Below are 18039 nucleotides of genomic sequence, written 5' to 3'. Positions count from 1 at the left end.
GGATGGGGCTATATATGTATATCCATCCCTGTAAAAGTATATCTCTTCTGTTGCAGCTACAATGTGGAGAGCAGCATCTGGAACGTGGTCCCTGTGAACCCTCTGCACACCGCTCCCGCCCAGAGATACGGGCACTCGCTGGCGCTCTACCAGGTGGGCACTCTCTCCTGATCACTATTCATCATATGGTCCAACGTGGCGCAGTAGAAGTCGCTCTACAATAGTCCCATCACATGGCTGAAATGACAACATGCAGGTGGATGGCAATACCTGTCATATCTGAACTTAGCCACGAGGTGGCAGCATTGTTCCACCGGACTCAGCATTATTGTATACAGGGGTCACTGCAGATGGAGAAGCCTGAGCGGCTTTAATACTCCAGTCCCATCACATAATGGGGGGTGGGGGCGATATTATACTCGGCTTATATCTGTACGGGAGCATTATAAAAGAAGCGGCTAATATCAGTCACATATGTCATGTTTCTGGAGTTTATATAAGTGCTGGAGCGTTATAAGATGAGCGGCTGATATCAGTCACAGATAAGATGTCTCTGGAGGTTATATCAGTACTGGAGGGTTATAAGAGGAACCACCAATATAACCTTCAGAGACATCATCTCTGTGACTGATATCAGTACTGGAGCGTTATAAGAGGAGCGGCTGATATCCATCACATATATGATGTCTCTGGAGGTTATATCAGTACTGGAGCATTATAAGAGCAGCGGCTGATATCAGTCACATATATGATGTTTCTTGGGGTTATATCAGTACTGCAGCATTATAAGAGCAGCGGCTGATATCAGTCACATATATGATGTCTCTGGGGGTTATATCAGTACTGGAGCGTTATAAGAGCAGCGGCTGATATCAGTCACATATATGATGTCTCTGGAGGTTATATCAGTACTGGAGCATTATAAGAGCAGCGGCTGATATCAGTCACATATATGATGTCTCTGGAGGTTATATCAGTACTGGAGCGTTATAAGAGCAGCGGCTGATATCAGTCACATATATGATGTCTCTGGGGGTTATATCAGTACTGGAGCGTTATAAGAGCAGCGGCTGATATCAGTCACATATATGATGTCTCTGGGGGTTATATCAGTACTGGAGCATTATAAGAGCAGCGGCTGATATCAGTCACATATATGATGTCTCTGGGGGTTATATCAGTACTGGAGCGTTATAAGAGCAGCGGCTGATATCAGTCACATATATGATGTCTCTGGAGGTTATATCAGTACTGGAGCATTATAAGAGCAGCGGCTGATATCAGTCACATATATGATGTCTCTGGGGGTTATATTGGTACTGTAGGGTTATAAGATGAATGCATCACAGAAGGGGAAATCAAGAATTAAAAACAATCACAGACGATGGCCGTTACTTACTGACTGTGGAGAGCATATAGATGCATCCTCCTCTCACCATGCAGGTAGCTGACTACCAAATGGGGGAGCGAATTACACCTGTCCAGGACACCAATGAGACAACCACTCACACTGCCTCCTGATAATGAGGGGGGTGGATGCTTGGTGTATACTCCCACACATAGTGGATACAGGGTGCCAGACCATTCTGATATATGTAGTTCACCATGCAGACCAGCAACCTATTAATGACGCCATGATAATTCGGCGGGTTGCCCTGCATATCCATCAGTGAACCACATTGGTACTGCCACCCTGGGCTCCCTGCATGGTGAGAGGAGGATGCATCTATATGCACTCCTCAATCAGTAGGGTTATAAGATGAATGGCTGATATCGGTCACATATGTGATGTCTGAGGCTTATATCAGGACTGGAGTGTTATAAGAGGAGCCGCTGATGTCAGTCACATATATGATGTCTCTGCAGGTTATATCAGTACTGGAGCGTTATAAGAGGAGCAGCTGATATCAGTCATATATATGATGTCTCTGGGGGTTATATCAGGACTGGATCGTTATAAGAGGAGTGGCTGATATTATATATATGATGTATATGTTGGATACATGCAGTCTGGGTCAGTTGGGTGATACACTGGTGTTACCGGGATCCATCTTTCTTGGCCTCCTGAGCGCGGACGTGTTGCACATCGCCAGTGATCTGCGTTATGCCTCCGGGTGTCTGATTGTCGGCCATATTGGATACCACCCAGCTTTCCCAGATGCAGATAATGAGTGTTGTGTGAGGAGCGGCGCTGTGGCCCTGCAGACTGTCTCGCCCCTCCGCAGAGCGCTGATGATTTATGGATCCTCTTCCTCGGGTTTTATCTATTAGAGCAGCTGCTGCTGTTTAATAAATAATCCGCTGATGTCTGTCACCTTTAGCTGCGTCTTCCCTGGAGAGCGGCGGCGGCGGCGCTGATCGTCTCTGCAGTAACGTGCCGGCGCCCCGCGGTTATGGCTGCTGCGCGCCGTGTACATTTATTAATCCACAGCAGAGCTGAGTCCTTGGGGTGGAAGCAGACCCCGGAGCTGGGTGACGTCAGACCCGTCAGGACGACTGGCATCAGCAGCTGGCACTAAGTCCATGGCGGCTGTCATCCACTTTCCACAGGCCTGAATGGTATATGCATAGGTAGCATTCTATAGGCGCACCTTTAGCTCTCCTGTTCCTCTGTGTCAGTCTTTACTGAAGTTTTGTAATTCTATTCATGGACCAAAGGGGGATGGCTGTACATACAAGTGATTGCATACGGTAAGATGATGAACCAGGAGGTCCCGGATGAACAGAGCTACAGACTCCTCCCTGATATGGAAGAGCTGCAGAGCAGGGGATTGTGGGAATCTAGAAGTAGGAAGATGAAGCCATGATATGTAATAACCCAATAATTATCACTAATGAGGGGACTGCATCTCTGGCTGCGATTTATGGGGGTCTACTGGAGGGGGCACTGTGATCTATGGGCTCTCCTGGGGGAGGGGAACTGTGTTCTATGGGGTCTCCTGTAGAGGCGTGCTGTCATCTATAAGGTCACTTGGGCGGGGGGATGCTGCAATCTGTGGGGCTTTTTTGCAGGGGGCGCTTTTGTCTATTGGGTCTAGTGAAGGGGGCGCTGTGGTCTATGGGGTCTACTAGAGGGGGCGCTGTGGTCTATGGGGTCTACTGGAGGGGGCGCTGTGGTCTATGGGGTCTACTTGAGGGGGCGCTATGGTCTATGGGGTCTACTATAGGGGGCACTGTGGTCTATGGGGTTTACTGAAGGGGGCGCTGTGGTTTATTGAAGGGGGCACTGTGGCCTATGGGGTTTACTGAAGAGGGCGCTGTGGTCTATGGGGTCTACTGGAGGGGGTGCTGTGGCCTATGGGGTTTACTGAAGGGGGCGCTGTGGCCTATGGGGTTTACTGAAGGGGGCGCTGTGGTCTATGGGGTTTACTATAGGGGGCACTGTGGTCTATGGGGTTTACTATAGGGGGCACTGTGGTCTATGGGGTCCACTGGAAGGGGCTCAGTGGTCTATGGGGTCTACTGAAGGGGGCGCTGTGGTTTATTGAAGGGGGCACTGTGGCCTATGGGGTTTACTGAAGGGGGCGCTGTGGTCTATGGGGTCTACTATAGGGGGCACTGTGGTCTATGGGGTCCACTGGAAGGGGCTCAGTGGTCTATGGGGTCTACTGAAGGGGGCGCTGTGGTCTATGGGGTCTACTGGAGGGGGTGCTGTGGCCTATGGGGTTTACTGAAGAGGGCGCTGTGGTCTATGGGGTTTACTGAAGAGGGCGCTGTTGTCTATGGGGTTTACTAAAGGGGGCGCTGTTGTCTATGGGGTTTACTAAAGGGGGCGCTGTTGTCTATGGGGTTTACTAAAGGGGGCGCTGTTGTCTATGGGGTTTACTAAAGGGGGCGCTGTGGTCTATGGGGTTTACTGAAGGGGGCGATGTGGTCTATGGGGTTTACTGAAGGGGGCGATGTGGTCTATGGGGTTTACTGAAGGGGGCGCTGTGGCCTATGGGGTTTACTGAAGGTGGCGATGTGGTCTATGGGGTTTACTGAAGGGGGCGCTGTGGTCTATGGGGTTTACTGAAGAGGGCGCTGTTGTCTATGGGGTTTACTAAAGGGGGCGCTGTTGTCTATGGGGTTTACTGAAGGTGGCGATGTGGTCTATGGGGTTTACTGAAGAGGGCGCTGTTGTCTATGGGGTTTACTAAAGGGGGCGCTGTTGTCTATGGGGTTTACTGAAGGGGGCGCTGTGGTCTATGGGGTTTACTGAAGAGGGCGCTGTTGTCTATGGGGTTTACTAAAGGGGGCGCTGTGGTCTATGGGGTTTACTGAAGGTGGCGATGTGGTCTATGGGGTTTACTGAAGAGGGCGCTGTTGTCTATGGGGTTTACTAAAGGGGGCGCTGTTGTCTATGGGGTTTACTAAAGGGGGCGCTGTTGTCTATGGGGTTTACTAAAGGGGGCGCTGTGGTCTATGGGGTTTACTGGAGGGGGCGCTGTGGTCTATAAGTTTACTGAAGGGGGCGCTGTGGTCTATAAGTTTACTGAAGGGGGCGCTATGGTCTATGGGATCCACTAGAGGGGGCGCTGTGGTCTATGGGGTCTACTGAAGGGGGGCCCTGTGGTCTATGGGATCCACTAGAGGGGGCGCTGTGGTCTATGGGGTCTACTGAAGGGGGCTCTGTGGTCGACTGGAGGGGGCTCTGTGGTCTATGGGATCCACTAGAGGGGGCGCTGTGGTCTATGGGGTCTACTGAAGGGGGCTCTGTGGTCTATGGGGTCGACTGAAGGGGACTCTGTGGTCTATGGGGTCGACTGGAGGGGGCGCCGTGGTCTATGGGGTCTACTGAAGGGGGCTCTGTGGTCTATGGGGTCGACTGGAGGGGGCGCCGTGGTTTATGGGGTCTACTGAAGGGGGCGCTGTGGTCTATGGGGTCGACTGGAGGGGGCTCTGTGGTCTATGGGGTCCACTGGAGGGGGCGCCGTGGTTTATGGGGTCTACTGAAGGGGGCGCTGTGGTCTATGGGGTCCACTGGAGGGGGCTCTGTGGTCTATGGGGTCCACTGGAGGGGGCTCTGTGGTCTATGGGGTCTACTGGAGGGGGCTCTGTGGTCTATGGGGTCCACTGGAGGGGGCTCTGTGGTCTATGGGGTCTACTATAGGGGGCGTTGTGATTTATGGGGAGGTTGCTGCTGTGTTCTTTGGGGTCTCATGGAGGGGAGCTACGATGTATGGAGTCTCCTGCAGGTGGCGTTGTGTTCTATGGGGTCTCCTGGGGGTCTTAAATCCTCTAATCGCACATGACTGCTGTACTCTGTGATCACAGACAGATGGCGCTCTGCGGAGGGATGCCGCCATCGCAGCGTGAAGTGACTGGGACTCTTGTGTCGCCCGAGGAGCGGCGTCACTGACATGATAATAATGGCGAGCGTCCTACCTGCGAGCGGCGGCGCTGATTTATGGGCTGCGTTCTCCCGCCAGTCATACAGAGATTATCCTCCCTCTATGATACGACGGCGAGCGCAGCGTCCGACAACACGACAGCCGTGTATATACTGTTATACTCAAGTCACATCCAGAGCTGCATTCACAATTCTGCTGCTTTCTTGTTACCAGAGTGCAGTGCATTGTGGGAACTGACGTCACATGACCTAGTTATGTACATAGAAGAGATGGGGCCCCAGAGAACAGATACAGGGGCCCCCCCCCCCAGAACAGAAGGGCCTGTTGTTGTTCTGCTCTCCATGACCCTCGGCCCCTTCTCTCTTCATGGCTGACAGGAACAACCAGGCTGGGGCCCCTCTGTCCAGAAGACCCCCATAGATCCCAGCACCCTCCAAAAGACCCAATAGATCCCAGTACCCCCTTGAAAGAGACCTTTCCAGAATACCTCATAGATCACAGCGCCCCCTCCAGGAGACTGCACAGATCACAGCTCCTCCCTTCGCCCCCACACCCAGGAGACCCCATAGATCACAGCACCGCCTCCAGGAGACCCCATAGATCACAGCGCCCCCTCCAGGAGACCCCATAGATCACAGCGCCCCCTCCAGGAGACCCCATAGATCACAGTGCCGCCTCCAGGAGACCCCATAGATCACAGCGCCCCCTCCAGGAGTCCCCATAGATCACAGTGCCGCCTCCAGGAGACCCCATAGATCACAGCGCCCCCTCCAGGAGACTCCACAGATCACAGCACCTCCCTCTCCCCCTCCCCCCACACACCCAGGAGACCCCATAGACCACTGTAACAACATTTCTACAACTTTTCCAGCACTTTTCAAGATCTCTGCTTGCTGTCAGTAAGCATTTACATCCAGATGATGAAACCCCCCCCTGACCCGGGTCTGTCTACAGCTGAGGGTTTGTAACAACCGTATCCAGTCCAGGATCTCTGTGACTCCAGACTGATATGTTACCTGCTGATACAATGTATGTGCTTGGCTCAGATTGTCTACACTGATACATTGTACCAAACCTTCAGCTGTGACATAATAATGTTAGATGAAGTTGGCTTTTGATCCTGTGAATCTACCCAAGAACATTCCTGTTCACTGACAGCAAGCAGAGATCTTCAAACGGTGACAAATTGAAATAGCAAATCTATAATGAGGTTGCAGAGACCCCCGTAGGTCTGACTGCTCTGTGGCTCTCCGGATCGGTGGCCCTCGGGGTTGTGGTGGCCGTGGACCCCGCCGTCTGTAATATACCGCTTCGCGCCGCGCTCCGACATTCCGCGTCCTCCTTTCATTCTCGTCTCGGCCGTTCTGGGAAATCTTCTACCCTGACACGGAGCGCCGCTCGCTGCGCCATAATGCTTAATATCAGATTATCGAGGAGGAAAACCTGATAATCTGCGCGCCGCCATCTGCCTGTAATTACACTCCGCGGGGGGGCCTCTATCCGGACTTATCACGCCGCCCGTAACGCCTTCAGACTTCAGCGGTGTCGCTGGCAGAGGAGGCGGCCGCCGCTGACACATTGTTACAATAAGCACAACCTGAGTATGAAGAGGAGGCAGAAGAAGAACGCCGGAGGGAGACGGCCGGCGCCATAAATCACGCCAAAGTGTACAATGTAATAATCCCGCCATCCAATCCTCCCAACCCAATGATATTAAAAGTTTCACCATGAAGGTCCCAATTCCCACGGCGGCGTCATAGTCAGCGCTGCAGCGCAGATCCCCCAGAATCCTCCTCTCTTACCGACGTTTTTAGTTCGATCCCTTTCTGGGGACGTTTCTTGACATCCAGCATGACCGCCATTCCCTCTCGCCTCCTGTCATTGGGTGATTCCCTGCTCCCATGTATTTATCCAAAGCTTCCAGGTTTATGAATAGAATGCGAGAACTTCAGTGAAAACTGGCACACGGACTGGTATGGGGGAGGGGTAATTGTCTACTGAAGACTTCTCGCCAGGAGAAGAATACAGAATTGTTCATCCAGAGCTTTCTTGTTCATGAGTGGCGCGGCTCGTCCTGAGCGGCCGCACGAGAAAGTCAGGCTGATATTTGCAAAATCTGATGGGGTCAACCCAATTTTTAGCAGTTGGCTCAGTGGTTAGTGCTGTAGCCCTGCAGTGATGGAGTTCTAGGCTTGAATCTGATCAAGGGCAACATCTGCATGGAGTTTGTATGTTCGCTTTGTGTTAGTTTTTCTTGTTCTCCTCCTCCAGAGAAGAATGATGAAGTGTGGTGGCTCAGTGGTTAGTGCTGGGGCCTTGCAGTGCTGGGTTCCCAGGTTCAGCACCATTGAAGATAACTCCATCCAGCTGTTATCAGCTGTCTGAACCTGCAACAAATGAGCCTCCACACTTGTACTTTCTGCTCCAGAGGAGGAGGAGAACATACTTGATTCAAACCCAGAGCTCCATCACTGTAAGGCACCAGTGCTAACCACTGAGCCACCATACTTGTTCTTCCTCCATCTCTTCCAGAGGGGAAAGAAAAGAAGAAAGTGAAGGAGGAGAAGAAGGCTGAAAAGGGAAGAAGGGGTTAAAAAATAAGACCAGCATCTTCTTCTCCTCCTTCTCTGGAGAAGAAGAATTGGGAAGAAGTTGGTGGCTCAGTGGCTAGTACTTGTAGTGCTGGGGTAAAAGGTTTTGAGGTTCACGACTGATTATGGACAACATCAGCATGGAGTTTGGATGTTCTCTTTCTGCTTCTTCTTCTTCTCCATCTTTTTATCCTCTTGTGGAGGGACAAGGAAGGAGTCTGGTGGCTCAGTTGTTATGCTTGCAGTGCCGCAGTATTGCTTCAGATCTGGCCAGGGGCCACATCCGGATGGGGTCTTAATGTTCTCTTTGTGTTTCTTCTTCTCCTTCTCCTCTGGCAGTGTGGTGGCTCAGTCATTAGCACTGCTGGGGTTGGCGGTTCAAACCTGGCAAAGGGCAACATCCGGATGGAGTCCTTGCAGATGTTGTCCTTGGTGGGATTTGCACTTTGGACCCCAGCACAGCAAGGGAACTGTGCTAACCACTGAGCACACCCACCGACCAACTTTAATGGGAGTCAAAATTGGGTCATCACTCCCTTTTTTTTTTTTTCCGGTTTGTCGCTCCAACCCAAATATTTCAATGATCGCTCAACACTATTCATGAGTAGAATGTGAGAACTTCGGTAAAGACTGACACTTAGTAGGAGGGAGAAACTCAGTGGCAACACCAATGGAAACTATAACTGATAGCAGGCTAACTTTCTAGTTCATGAGTAGAATGCAAGAACTGCAGTAAAGACTGACACTGATACATGAGGAGTATTATGAGGTGCATGGGGCAGCCATTATATAATATAATCACCTCCCTCCCCTTCTTTCTGTCCCTCCAGGATGAAATCTACATGTACGGTGGGAAGATAGAAACCAGCGGCGGCAACGTCACCAACGAACTCTGGGTTTTCGACATCTCCAGCAAGTCGTGGAGCACGCGGACGCCGATGGTCCTGAACCACGGGCAGCACTATGCGGTGGAGGGGCACACCGCGCATATTCTGGAGCTGGACAGCCGCGAGGTGGTGATGGTCGTCATATTCGGTTATTCATCGGTCTATGGATACATCAGCAATGTCCAGGAGTATCACCTGCGTGAGTCCTGCGGGTCACCTGTGGGGGGCGAGCTGTGATGGAGGGTGGGGGTAACATCCTGCAGTCCCCTCCGTGCCCGCGGGTGTCCCCTGCAGCCTCCCTGGATGCCAGGGGCGCCGTGAGTGTCCTTTCTTCCCTCGCTCCCTCTAATGGCTGCCAATGCCGCCATAAATCTCTGGAGGGCGACTTTTACTAACTCGGATCATAAAGCTTTTCCTTTTTTTTCCGCTCTCGTCCGGAGGGAAATTTATTTTGGTTTCGGTTAGCGATACCTCATAAAACCTCCGCGCCGCTCAGTGAGAGGCTCAAGGTGACTCGCGCCTTTATTGTACGACCAGCGCTTTGTAGCTGAGTGCAGCGGATCCTGCGGGGCGGGGGGGGGGGGGGGCATATTCCGCCATTCCTCTGTTTCATGCATTACAATATATCACATGGGGTCATATTATAGATTATATCTATACGTCATCCCGCTACTATGGGGGTGGGGACTGGCATTACCTCCCACCCCCATCATGTCCTGCTGATGATGTTCAGTTCCACTATGGCACCAGTGGGGGGCGCAGCAATGCCATAGAGCAGATCACCCGCATGTAGTAGCATCCGCACCCCAATACTGCACAGTGATTACTCCCCATCCCTGCTATGTGGGGGGCGTCACAGCTTGGCCCGTATCCTCAGTCACCCAACGTTCCTCATGTCCTCAGTGACTAGTTAGACAGTAGCGCCCCCCTCCATAGTCAGGTGGAAGACGACTATTATAAGTGCTGTAATGGTTGCCATACTGATCATCACCTGTATATCCGTCTGTTACTGTCAGTGAGCGGCCCCAGCGGTCAGCCATGTATATAACAGCGGGCCGTCCACTGACTGATATGGACGATATTATACTGATCCAGACCCTTGCAAAACAAAACTGTTCCCCCAAACCCTTATCACCATAGCAACTGCTCCCCCAACCCTTACTGATTTAGCAGCTGCACAGTCAACCGCCGCGCGCGCAGCAGCTGCACAGTCAACCGCCGCGCGCGCAGCAGCTGCACAGTCAACCGCCGCGCGCGCAGCAGCTGCACAGTCAACCGCCGCGCGCGCAGCAGCTGCAGCCCCAACCGCCGTGCGCGCAGCAGCTGCAGCCCCAACCGCCGCGCGCGCAGCAGCTGCACGATCGGTTCTGTAAACCTGTTATTGGTTCCGCACCGCTCTTTCGTAACGGGGAAATCAGCAGAAATGTCCTTGTCCGTCCGTCCGGCTGTGATTGGAGTAGTGGAGGATCGCAGTGATGACAAAGTCACAGAACATCTTATGTGATCAGAACAATGTAAAACCTCCTGAAGCCGCAGTTCAGTGATCGTCTACACTGATACATTGTAACAAACCCTCAGATATGTGAACAGAACTAAAGCCCCATTTATTTGGGACGAATGTGGTGAAAACCACGCCCGACACTGGTCTCCGCATGTACTCGCTCCTGAGCTGTTACTCTGGCTATCTGACAGAGCGGCCAGCAGGGGGCGGGGTGGCTGCAGGAGATGACACTTCTTGCTCTCCCCCACTCACAATTCCAGCAACCTGATTGGTGAACAGTGCTGAAGTGGGGCTGAAACTAAATATACGCCTCCCCCGCCCCTCTCCATTCACTAACACGGAGGCCGTTCAGTACTGAATGGAGAGGGGTGGGGGAGAGCGAGGAGTGGACTCTCCTGCAGCCGCCCTGCCCCCTGCTGGCCGCTCTGTCAGTGATATCGCTCCTGTGCAGCAGTATGGGGGCATCGTTTGCTGTATAAATGGGGTTTCAGTCAGGATCGTTTTTAAGCCTTTGCATGTACATTGGAAGGTTCCCATTCACTGACGGCAAGCAGAGGCCTTGAACATGGGAATTGAGGCAAACATATGAAGCAGGAGAGCCCTTCAGTGCCATTAACCCTTTCCTGCTTTGTACATTAAACCGGCTGAGTACACGTGCGGCCGGCCGCGGAGCCTCTCCGGGGAGCAGAGCATCGGGCGCCGCGGCGCTTCGCTCCGTTGGTTTTGACAGTGAAAACAGAAGAGAAGATAAAGCCGCTGCGGCGGAATGTTCCAGCGATCTGTGAAGATGGCGGCTTTATCTTCAGGCTCTTCTCGTGGCCCGGAATCCGTTGAGCCGCGCTCTAATCCGCTCGTCTCTTTCTTCAGCTCCACAAAGCGGCTGTGTTCTGCGGGGAGGTGAAGGCGCGCGGCTGGAGCCGACTCATCTTCTTACACTTCCCACTTCTTCTTCTTTTCTCATTATACCCCAAAAAGTTTTAGCAGAGTCTGAAGTTGCGCCTTTATTTTAGGTCAAAATGGAGGCTGGATTCACTCTGCAGACATGGCGGATATAACCGTCTGCGCGCCGCGAAATGCCCGGATCCGTCATATTAAAACATGTGATAAAGACGAATCATTCCGGATCCCCCCCCCCCATGTGACCCGTTATCCGGACGATCCCGGGAAAACACTGAGATCTTTTAGGGTGGAAGAATTAAAATAATGCGGTTGTGTAGTTCTGCGCGCCCCAAGGACGCTTTCACACGGGTGACAAAATCGTGCGATTTTTGCCGCAATGCAATGGCGCGAGAAAACACATATTTGTGAAGCCCACGCTTTCCAATGCGTTCCTTCACTTTAGCGCTGTTTTCTCTGTTGCTATCTTGCGAGGAAAAAAATGATTCATAAATCCCGCCTCCAGGAAGCAATGGCTCTGATTGGCTGAGAGGCGCTGGATGAACTAATCAATGGGAGCTGTGCCTGCAATTACCAGCACTGGCCACTACACGGAGGTCGACGCAGAAGCTTCTGCTCCGTCCTCTGTGTATTTGAGGCTCTGACAGCATGTGACCACTCAGCTGATCGGTCGGCGTCCACATCGACAGACCCAGGCCAATCAGCTATTGATGATCTTTCCTGATGATAGGTCATCAATAGTATTTCCCTGGAAAACCAATTTAATGGTGAGATCCATGGTGGTCTAGAGTGGTGAAATGGTTAATGGTGACATTCCTGAGGGTCTAGTTGCAGGTCATGTTAACATCAGTGGCTAGCTAGAGATCTGGGTTGGTCCAGGGTGGTGAAGGTGGTAACGGTGAACTCTCTAGTGGCCTAGTGTGGTGAAGGTTTTAATGGTGAGATCCCTGGGGGTCTAGTGTAATGAATGGGGTTAATGATGAGATCTCTTGTGGTTACTGTTGAGAGCCCTGGTGGTCTGGGATGGTGAAATAGTAAATGGTGACCTCCCTGAGGGTCTAGTTCCTGATCCATGTGAACATTAGTAGTTATCTGGAGATTCCTGGTGGTCTAGGTTTGTGAAGGGGTTAATGGTGAGAGCTCTGGTGGTCTAAAATTATTACATCCTGTCATCCTTGTGGTTTTGTTAAAATCAAGGCAAAACAGTGAAAAATGCAGCAAAACCATGCCATGTGAACACGCCCCGGTGATCGGCTCAGGTACATCATTCCCAGCTGGTGCACATTAAAAGATGGTGGTAGCTCTGCAGGCAGCTTCTGGGGTATAATGCCAGGTGCCGCCTGCTTGCTGATGGTTTCTGCGCACCGTCTAACCTGTTTCTCATTATTATATTGCTCTGGTTATTTTCAGGGTCCAACTTGTGGCTGGTTCCTGAGACGCGGGGCGCCATTGTGCAAGGAGGATACGGGCACACCAGCGTCTACGACCCCATCACGAAGTCTGCCTACGTGCACGGAGGATACAAAGCGCTGCCGGGCAACAAGTATGGCCTCGTGGACGACCTGTACCAATATGAAGTCAACACCAGGACATGGTGGGTTAAAAAATAGTAAAAAGACGCAAACTGGTGTTCAGAGTGTAAGCTCCTGCGCCCATCCCGTGATACGTCCTGTAATATCCGGCAGTGCTGCTCGCTCGCAGGAGAGCTTGTTACAGTGTGCCAGTTCTGGGGTCTCCACACACTAATCACAGTACAGGGGTTTTCTTCATCATTTGCAGGATCTCTGCTTGCTGTTATTATATTCATAGTTTAACTCTTTCCCATCCAAGTGTGGGTCAGAATCTGATCCTTCGTCATCCGCAGCGGGAGACGGCTGAGATTGGCAGCTGGCCTCCTACTGCAACACCGTGAACTGGTTAGAACACCGATCCCTGCTGTTAACCTATTACATTGCGCAATCTATGTTGATCGCGGTATGTAAAGGGTTCACAGAAGCAGGGCGCTCCCTCTGTGATGTCATCGGCCCTCCGCCATGTAATCGTAGGGGGCTTATGAGATGCCATGACAATCAGACACCAAACAATGCCATCCGGATCTGTCATAGTTTTGGATTGCTAGGATTAGTGATAATGCATCGCAGTACAGAAGTACTGCAGTGTATTGTCAGAGTGATGATAGCATCGCATGTTCAAGTCCCCTACAGGGTGAAAAAAATAAAAATAGGGAAAAAGGAACTAAGACGTTCGGTATCATCACATCCGTAACGACCTGGTTAATAAATGAAGCGCGCTTTTTATCCCACATCGCATGCGGCAGATGTATCCTTCACCCCCGCTAGTTAAAAGAATTCCATGCTGCTACATCTGCAACATCTGTGGCAGATGCAGCAGAGGAACTCTTTAATTCTCAACCGCAGCTGTCACACATGACAGCTGCGGTAGAGAATCCTGCTGCCGGCATCCCCGTCAATGGCTTTTCAGGGAAGGGCTTCGTAAGCCCTTCCCTGAAAAGCCATTTAAAAAAGTGTATAAAAAAAAAAAATCAATACTCCCCTCCGTTCAGCTGCTTGGGCTCAGCAGCGACTTCTGCAGCTTTCCCCGGCTCTGTAATTCTGAGCTATCAGCAGTCGGGGATTTAAAATCCCCGCCTGCTGGTAGCTCTGATTGTGATTGGCTGAGCAGTTCAGCCAATCACAATCAAAGCTACCAGCAGGCTGGGATCCGGGTGGGATCTTGCAGCAGAATCAGACCCAGTGCCCGCCAGAGACCCTATACTCAGCTGTCCGGATCCGCGGCGAGTGTTTTTGCCGGTGTACATGCACAGTGCAGGGCGTGACGCTGCCAGCGATTACGCAAATCCACAGTGATTTCAAAATTGACATTTTGGAATCACTACGGATTGGATGGTTTCCACTGACTGCAATGGAAGCCGTCCGTGCGATTTCTCCACACAAATAGGGCATGCTGTTATTCTTCTCCGCGAGCGGAAAATCACAGGGTAGGAAAGAATGATTTACCGTGGCATGCTATGGACAGACATTGTTGCGGAATTCGCCATTGGGCTTCCGTCATAGAGGGCTGTGTAGACTGGATACATTGTAACAAAACCTCAGCTGTGTTAGTAGGACTTATGTCACCAAACCACTGCAGCAGCGCTGTCGTAACGGCTGGGGTTGTTGGCGCTCGGGCAGAAGATTTAGACAGGCAGATCGCTGCTGGATCACGGGCTTCTCGCCCAGCACTTCACCATCTGTGGGGCAGCGTTTACACGGAAGGATCCAGCGATGGTTTTTATGTTGACTGAAAGTCACTGATAGCGAGAACTGAACAAATAGTAAACGGCGCTTTACAAGTTTTCAGCCTCTGGATGTAAACAAGAACATTTCTATTCTCTGGCAGCAAGCAGAGATCTTGAACATGGTGAGAGATAGGAGGTTGCAGATTCCTGACCACTAAGGGTCTGTTCACGGCGGAACGTGCTGAAGAATTTTCAGTGTGAATGCCACCTCTAAAAACTGCGTCGAAATGCGCTACTTTTTGTGGTGACTTTTGGCGCAGCTCTGCGTGGGGTTTGATGTTGGCGGGCAAAATTAATTTGTGGAATTCCGATGCGTTTACACGAGTTTCCGTGTCCGGAAGTAACGCTTCACCTCTTGATATGGAAACACCATTCTCTGCATTGTAACTTCGCACTGATGGGGCTCAATCCGCGGCAGATCTGCGCCAAAAAACACCCCAAAAACTCGCAGTAATGATGCAGTTTTTATAGGCGGCGTTCACAAGGAAAATTCTGTGGCAAATCCCGCCGTGTGAACGTACCCCCAGTCAGCTCCACCGTGCGGTGATCTCGGCTCCAACACATTCTACATACAGGTATGTCCTGGGAAAGCTGGGCGCCACCCCCACGGCGAGCTGGAATGGCGGCCACATTGGCCCTTGCCTAATGGCTTCTTAAGGGGTCCTAAGATATTGTGCTCACATAGCAATGCCGTGACGCGGATGCCGCATGGCTGCCAAGACCACTGAACGCACTTAGACACGTGCCAGCGATCTTCAGGTCGGAGGCCGCAGCAGCGAGTTTTCTTAGACCAGCGGGGACTGTTCAGTCGAGGATTTACGTGTTTTCGGGAACCGATGAGCGTTAAGTGGGACGGCACAATGTTCAAAAAAAAGCAGGAGCCAATCAGCACTCAGTGGGAGGAGCATGCGAAACAAGCTCACGCCTCCCTGCAAAGTTGTTGGTGAGTTCTTCAAAGACCGCGATCGCCCGCTAACAGTGATTGCCCGCTAACACCAGACGATAATTAATTAACCAGCGACTATTTTTAGGTTAACTGAAACAAAGCGACTAGTGAACAGATTCTCGCTTTTCATCCGGTCGGCGGCCATGTTTACACGGAGGAGCTCGCACGTACATTTCCTCTATTGAGTGACTATTTAAACGATAGTTGTCCCGTGTCAGACCACCCACGGTGGCTGCGCCCGGCAGTGCAGGGGTTAACCCCCATCTGCGCCCCGGCCAGCGGCATAACCCATCTGCCATCGTTTGCCTTGCAGAGTAGATTGGACTCCAAGCCGTTGATCCGGCGCGGTGCGGGTGAATCGTCCGCGGTGCTTGAATGCGCATGGTGACCTTTTCTTCCCGGCACCTCGGAACATTCGCACTCGCTGGTTTAATTTGTGCCTGGAGAAGCCACGACGTTGTCCGGGGGGCCAGCGGCTGCTGCGGGGATGGGGGGTGGGAATGCTTGTGTCTGCGGACACCGGACTGATGGAAATGGGAAAGAGTTGCGCACAAGCTTCTATTTTGCAGCACTAATAAAGGTGGACTTCTCCTTTAAGGTGGATGCGCGCCTGAATTGCAGCTGTATTGGTTGGCAGCGATGTTTTTGGGTGCCTTTCCCTTTAAGAATTGTGCAGGATTGAAGTGTCAGCACCTACAATTGGCGCAGCACGCTCTCCGCTTAGATGGAGGCGGACACGGCGTCTTCGGCTCACAGATAATTAACCCCCGGAGCGGCGCTCGCTGACCGGATGTTTATTCATAAGTGTTACAACCGCGGGGCGAGAATTAAGCAACCCCAGAAAGGGCAGCTGCGGCCCCGGGGCCCCCGACCTTTACCACCGAGCCGTTTATTAAACTCGCCGTATTGATTCTTTCCCTGTTTGTATCTTTTTATGTTCTGACCTTCTTTCCCCCCGTTCACGGTTTTCCACAACGTGCCATCACTATCGAAGACGGGTCAGAGGTCGCCCACAGACTTATGTCTCAAACTGCAACTTTCTAATAGACTTTGTGTTTCAGTTTTCAATAACTCTGCTTGCTGTCAGTGAATGGGGTCATTTTTCTTTATGTCCAGAGACTGAAATCACATCCTAACCTGATCCTGTTCTCAGCAGATGGTTTGTTACATTGTATCAAGTCCAGACAGCACTCTGTGGCTCTAAGTTGATACATGTTACCTGCGCTGATGCATTGTAACAAACTACCAGAGCTGAGGAGGGACGCGCTGCTGCTGCTGGGGTTAGCTTTTAGGAACATTGTAACGATCCCTCAGCTATGAGAAGAATGAGGTCAGGAGGGGTTTTCAGCCTCTGGGCATAAACAGGGGTCTCCGCATTCTGGGATGGCAACCATAGTAACCCAGCATGTAAGGCTGAAAACAAGCCTACCCACAGTCCTGGGTATAATAGATGATGGGAGAGATCTCTGTACTGACCTCTGATATATCTATGCATAGTTATTGGAGCGCCCCCTTGTTACAGTCCTGGGTATAATAGATGATGGGAGAGATCTCTGTACTGACCCCTGATATATCTATGCATAGTTATTAGAGCGCCCCCTTGTTACAGTCCTGGGTATAATAGATGATGGGGGAGATCTCTGTACTGACCCTGATATATCTATACATAGTTATTAGAGCGCCTCCTTGTTACAGTCCTGGGTATAATAGATGATGGGAGAGATCTCTGTACTGACCCCTGATATATCTATACATAGTTATTAGAGCGCCTCCTTGTTACAGTCCTGGGTATAATAGATGATGGGAGAGATCTCTGTACTGACCCCTGATATATCTATGCATATTTATTAGAGCGCCCCCTTGTTACAGTCCTGAGTATAATAGATGATGGTAGAGATCTCTGTACTGACCCCTGATATATCTATAGCTAGTTATTAGAGCGCCCCCTTGTTACAATCCTGGTTATAATAGATGATGGGAGAGATCTCTGTACTGACCCCTGATATATTATATATAGTTATTAGAGCGCCCCCTTGTTACAGTCCTGGGTATAATAGATGATGGTAGAGATCTCTGTACTGACCCCTGATATATCTATAACTAGTTATTAGAGCGCCCCCTTGTTACAGTCCTGGTTATAATAGATGATGGGAGAGATGTCTGTACTGACCCCTGATATATCTGTACATAGTTATTAGAGCGCCCCCTTGTTACAGTTCTGGGTATAATAGATGATGGGAGAGATCTCTGTACTGACCCCTAATATATTTATACATAGTTATTAGAGCGCCCCCTTGTTACAGTCCTGGGTATAATAGATGATGGTAGAGATCTCTGTACTGACCACTGATATATTTATACATAGTCATTAGAGCGCCCCCTTGTTACAGTCCTGGGTATAATAGATGATGGGAGAGATCTCTGTACTAACCCCTGATATATCTATACATAGTTATTAGAGCGCCCCCTTGTTACAGTTCTGGGTATAATAGATGATGGGAGAGATCTCTGTTCTGACCCCTAATATATTTATACATAGTTATTAGAGCGCCCCCTTGTTACAGTCCTGGGTATAATAGATGATGG

General features: G+C 51.0%; 2 protein-coding genes across 2 annotated transcripts in view; one reads left to right on the top strand and one right to left on the bottom strand.

Annotated features, from left to right (window-relative positions):
* Positions 1–18039, top strand: part of ATRNL1 (attractin like 1) — a 379911-nt gene that overhangs the window by 52270 nt on the left and 309602 nt on the right. Inside the window, exons 7-9 of the mRNA XM_066601402.1 lie at positions 57–153; positions 8755–9010; positions 12620–12803. Coding sequence (XP_066457499.1) covers positions 57–153; positions 8755–9010; positions 12620–12803 — 537 coding nt within the window. The remainder of the gene's footprint in view (positions 1–56; positions 154–8754; positions 9011–12619; positions 12804–18039) is intronic.
* The window catches only part of ABLIM1 (actin binding LIM protein 1), a 509502-nt gene that overhangs the window by 360157 nt on the left and 131306 nt on the right, over positions 1–18039 (bottom strand). The gene's annotated exons all lie outside the window — the stretch shown is intronic.

This window comes from Eleutherodactylus coqui, chromosome 4, assembly GCF_035609145.1.
Source record: "Eleutherodactylus coqui strain aEleCoq1 chromosome 4, aEleCoq1.hap1, whole genome shotgun sequence".
In the NCBI taxonomy this organism is placed as follows: domain Eukaryota; kingdom Metazoa; phylum Chordata; class Amphibia; order Anura; family Eleutherodactylidae; genus Eleutherodactylus; species Eleutherodactylus coqui.
Note: the sequence above shows the minus strand (reverse complement) of the source record. Positions and strands in the feature narration are given on the sequence as shown.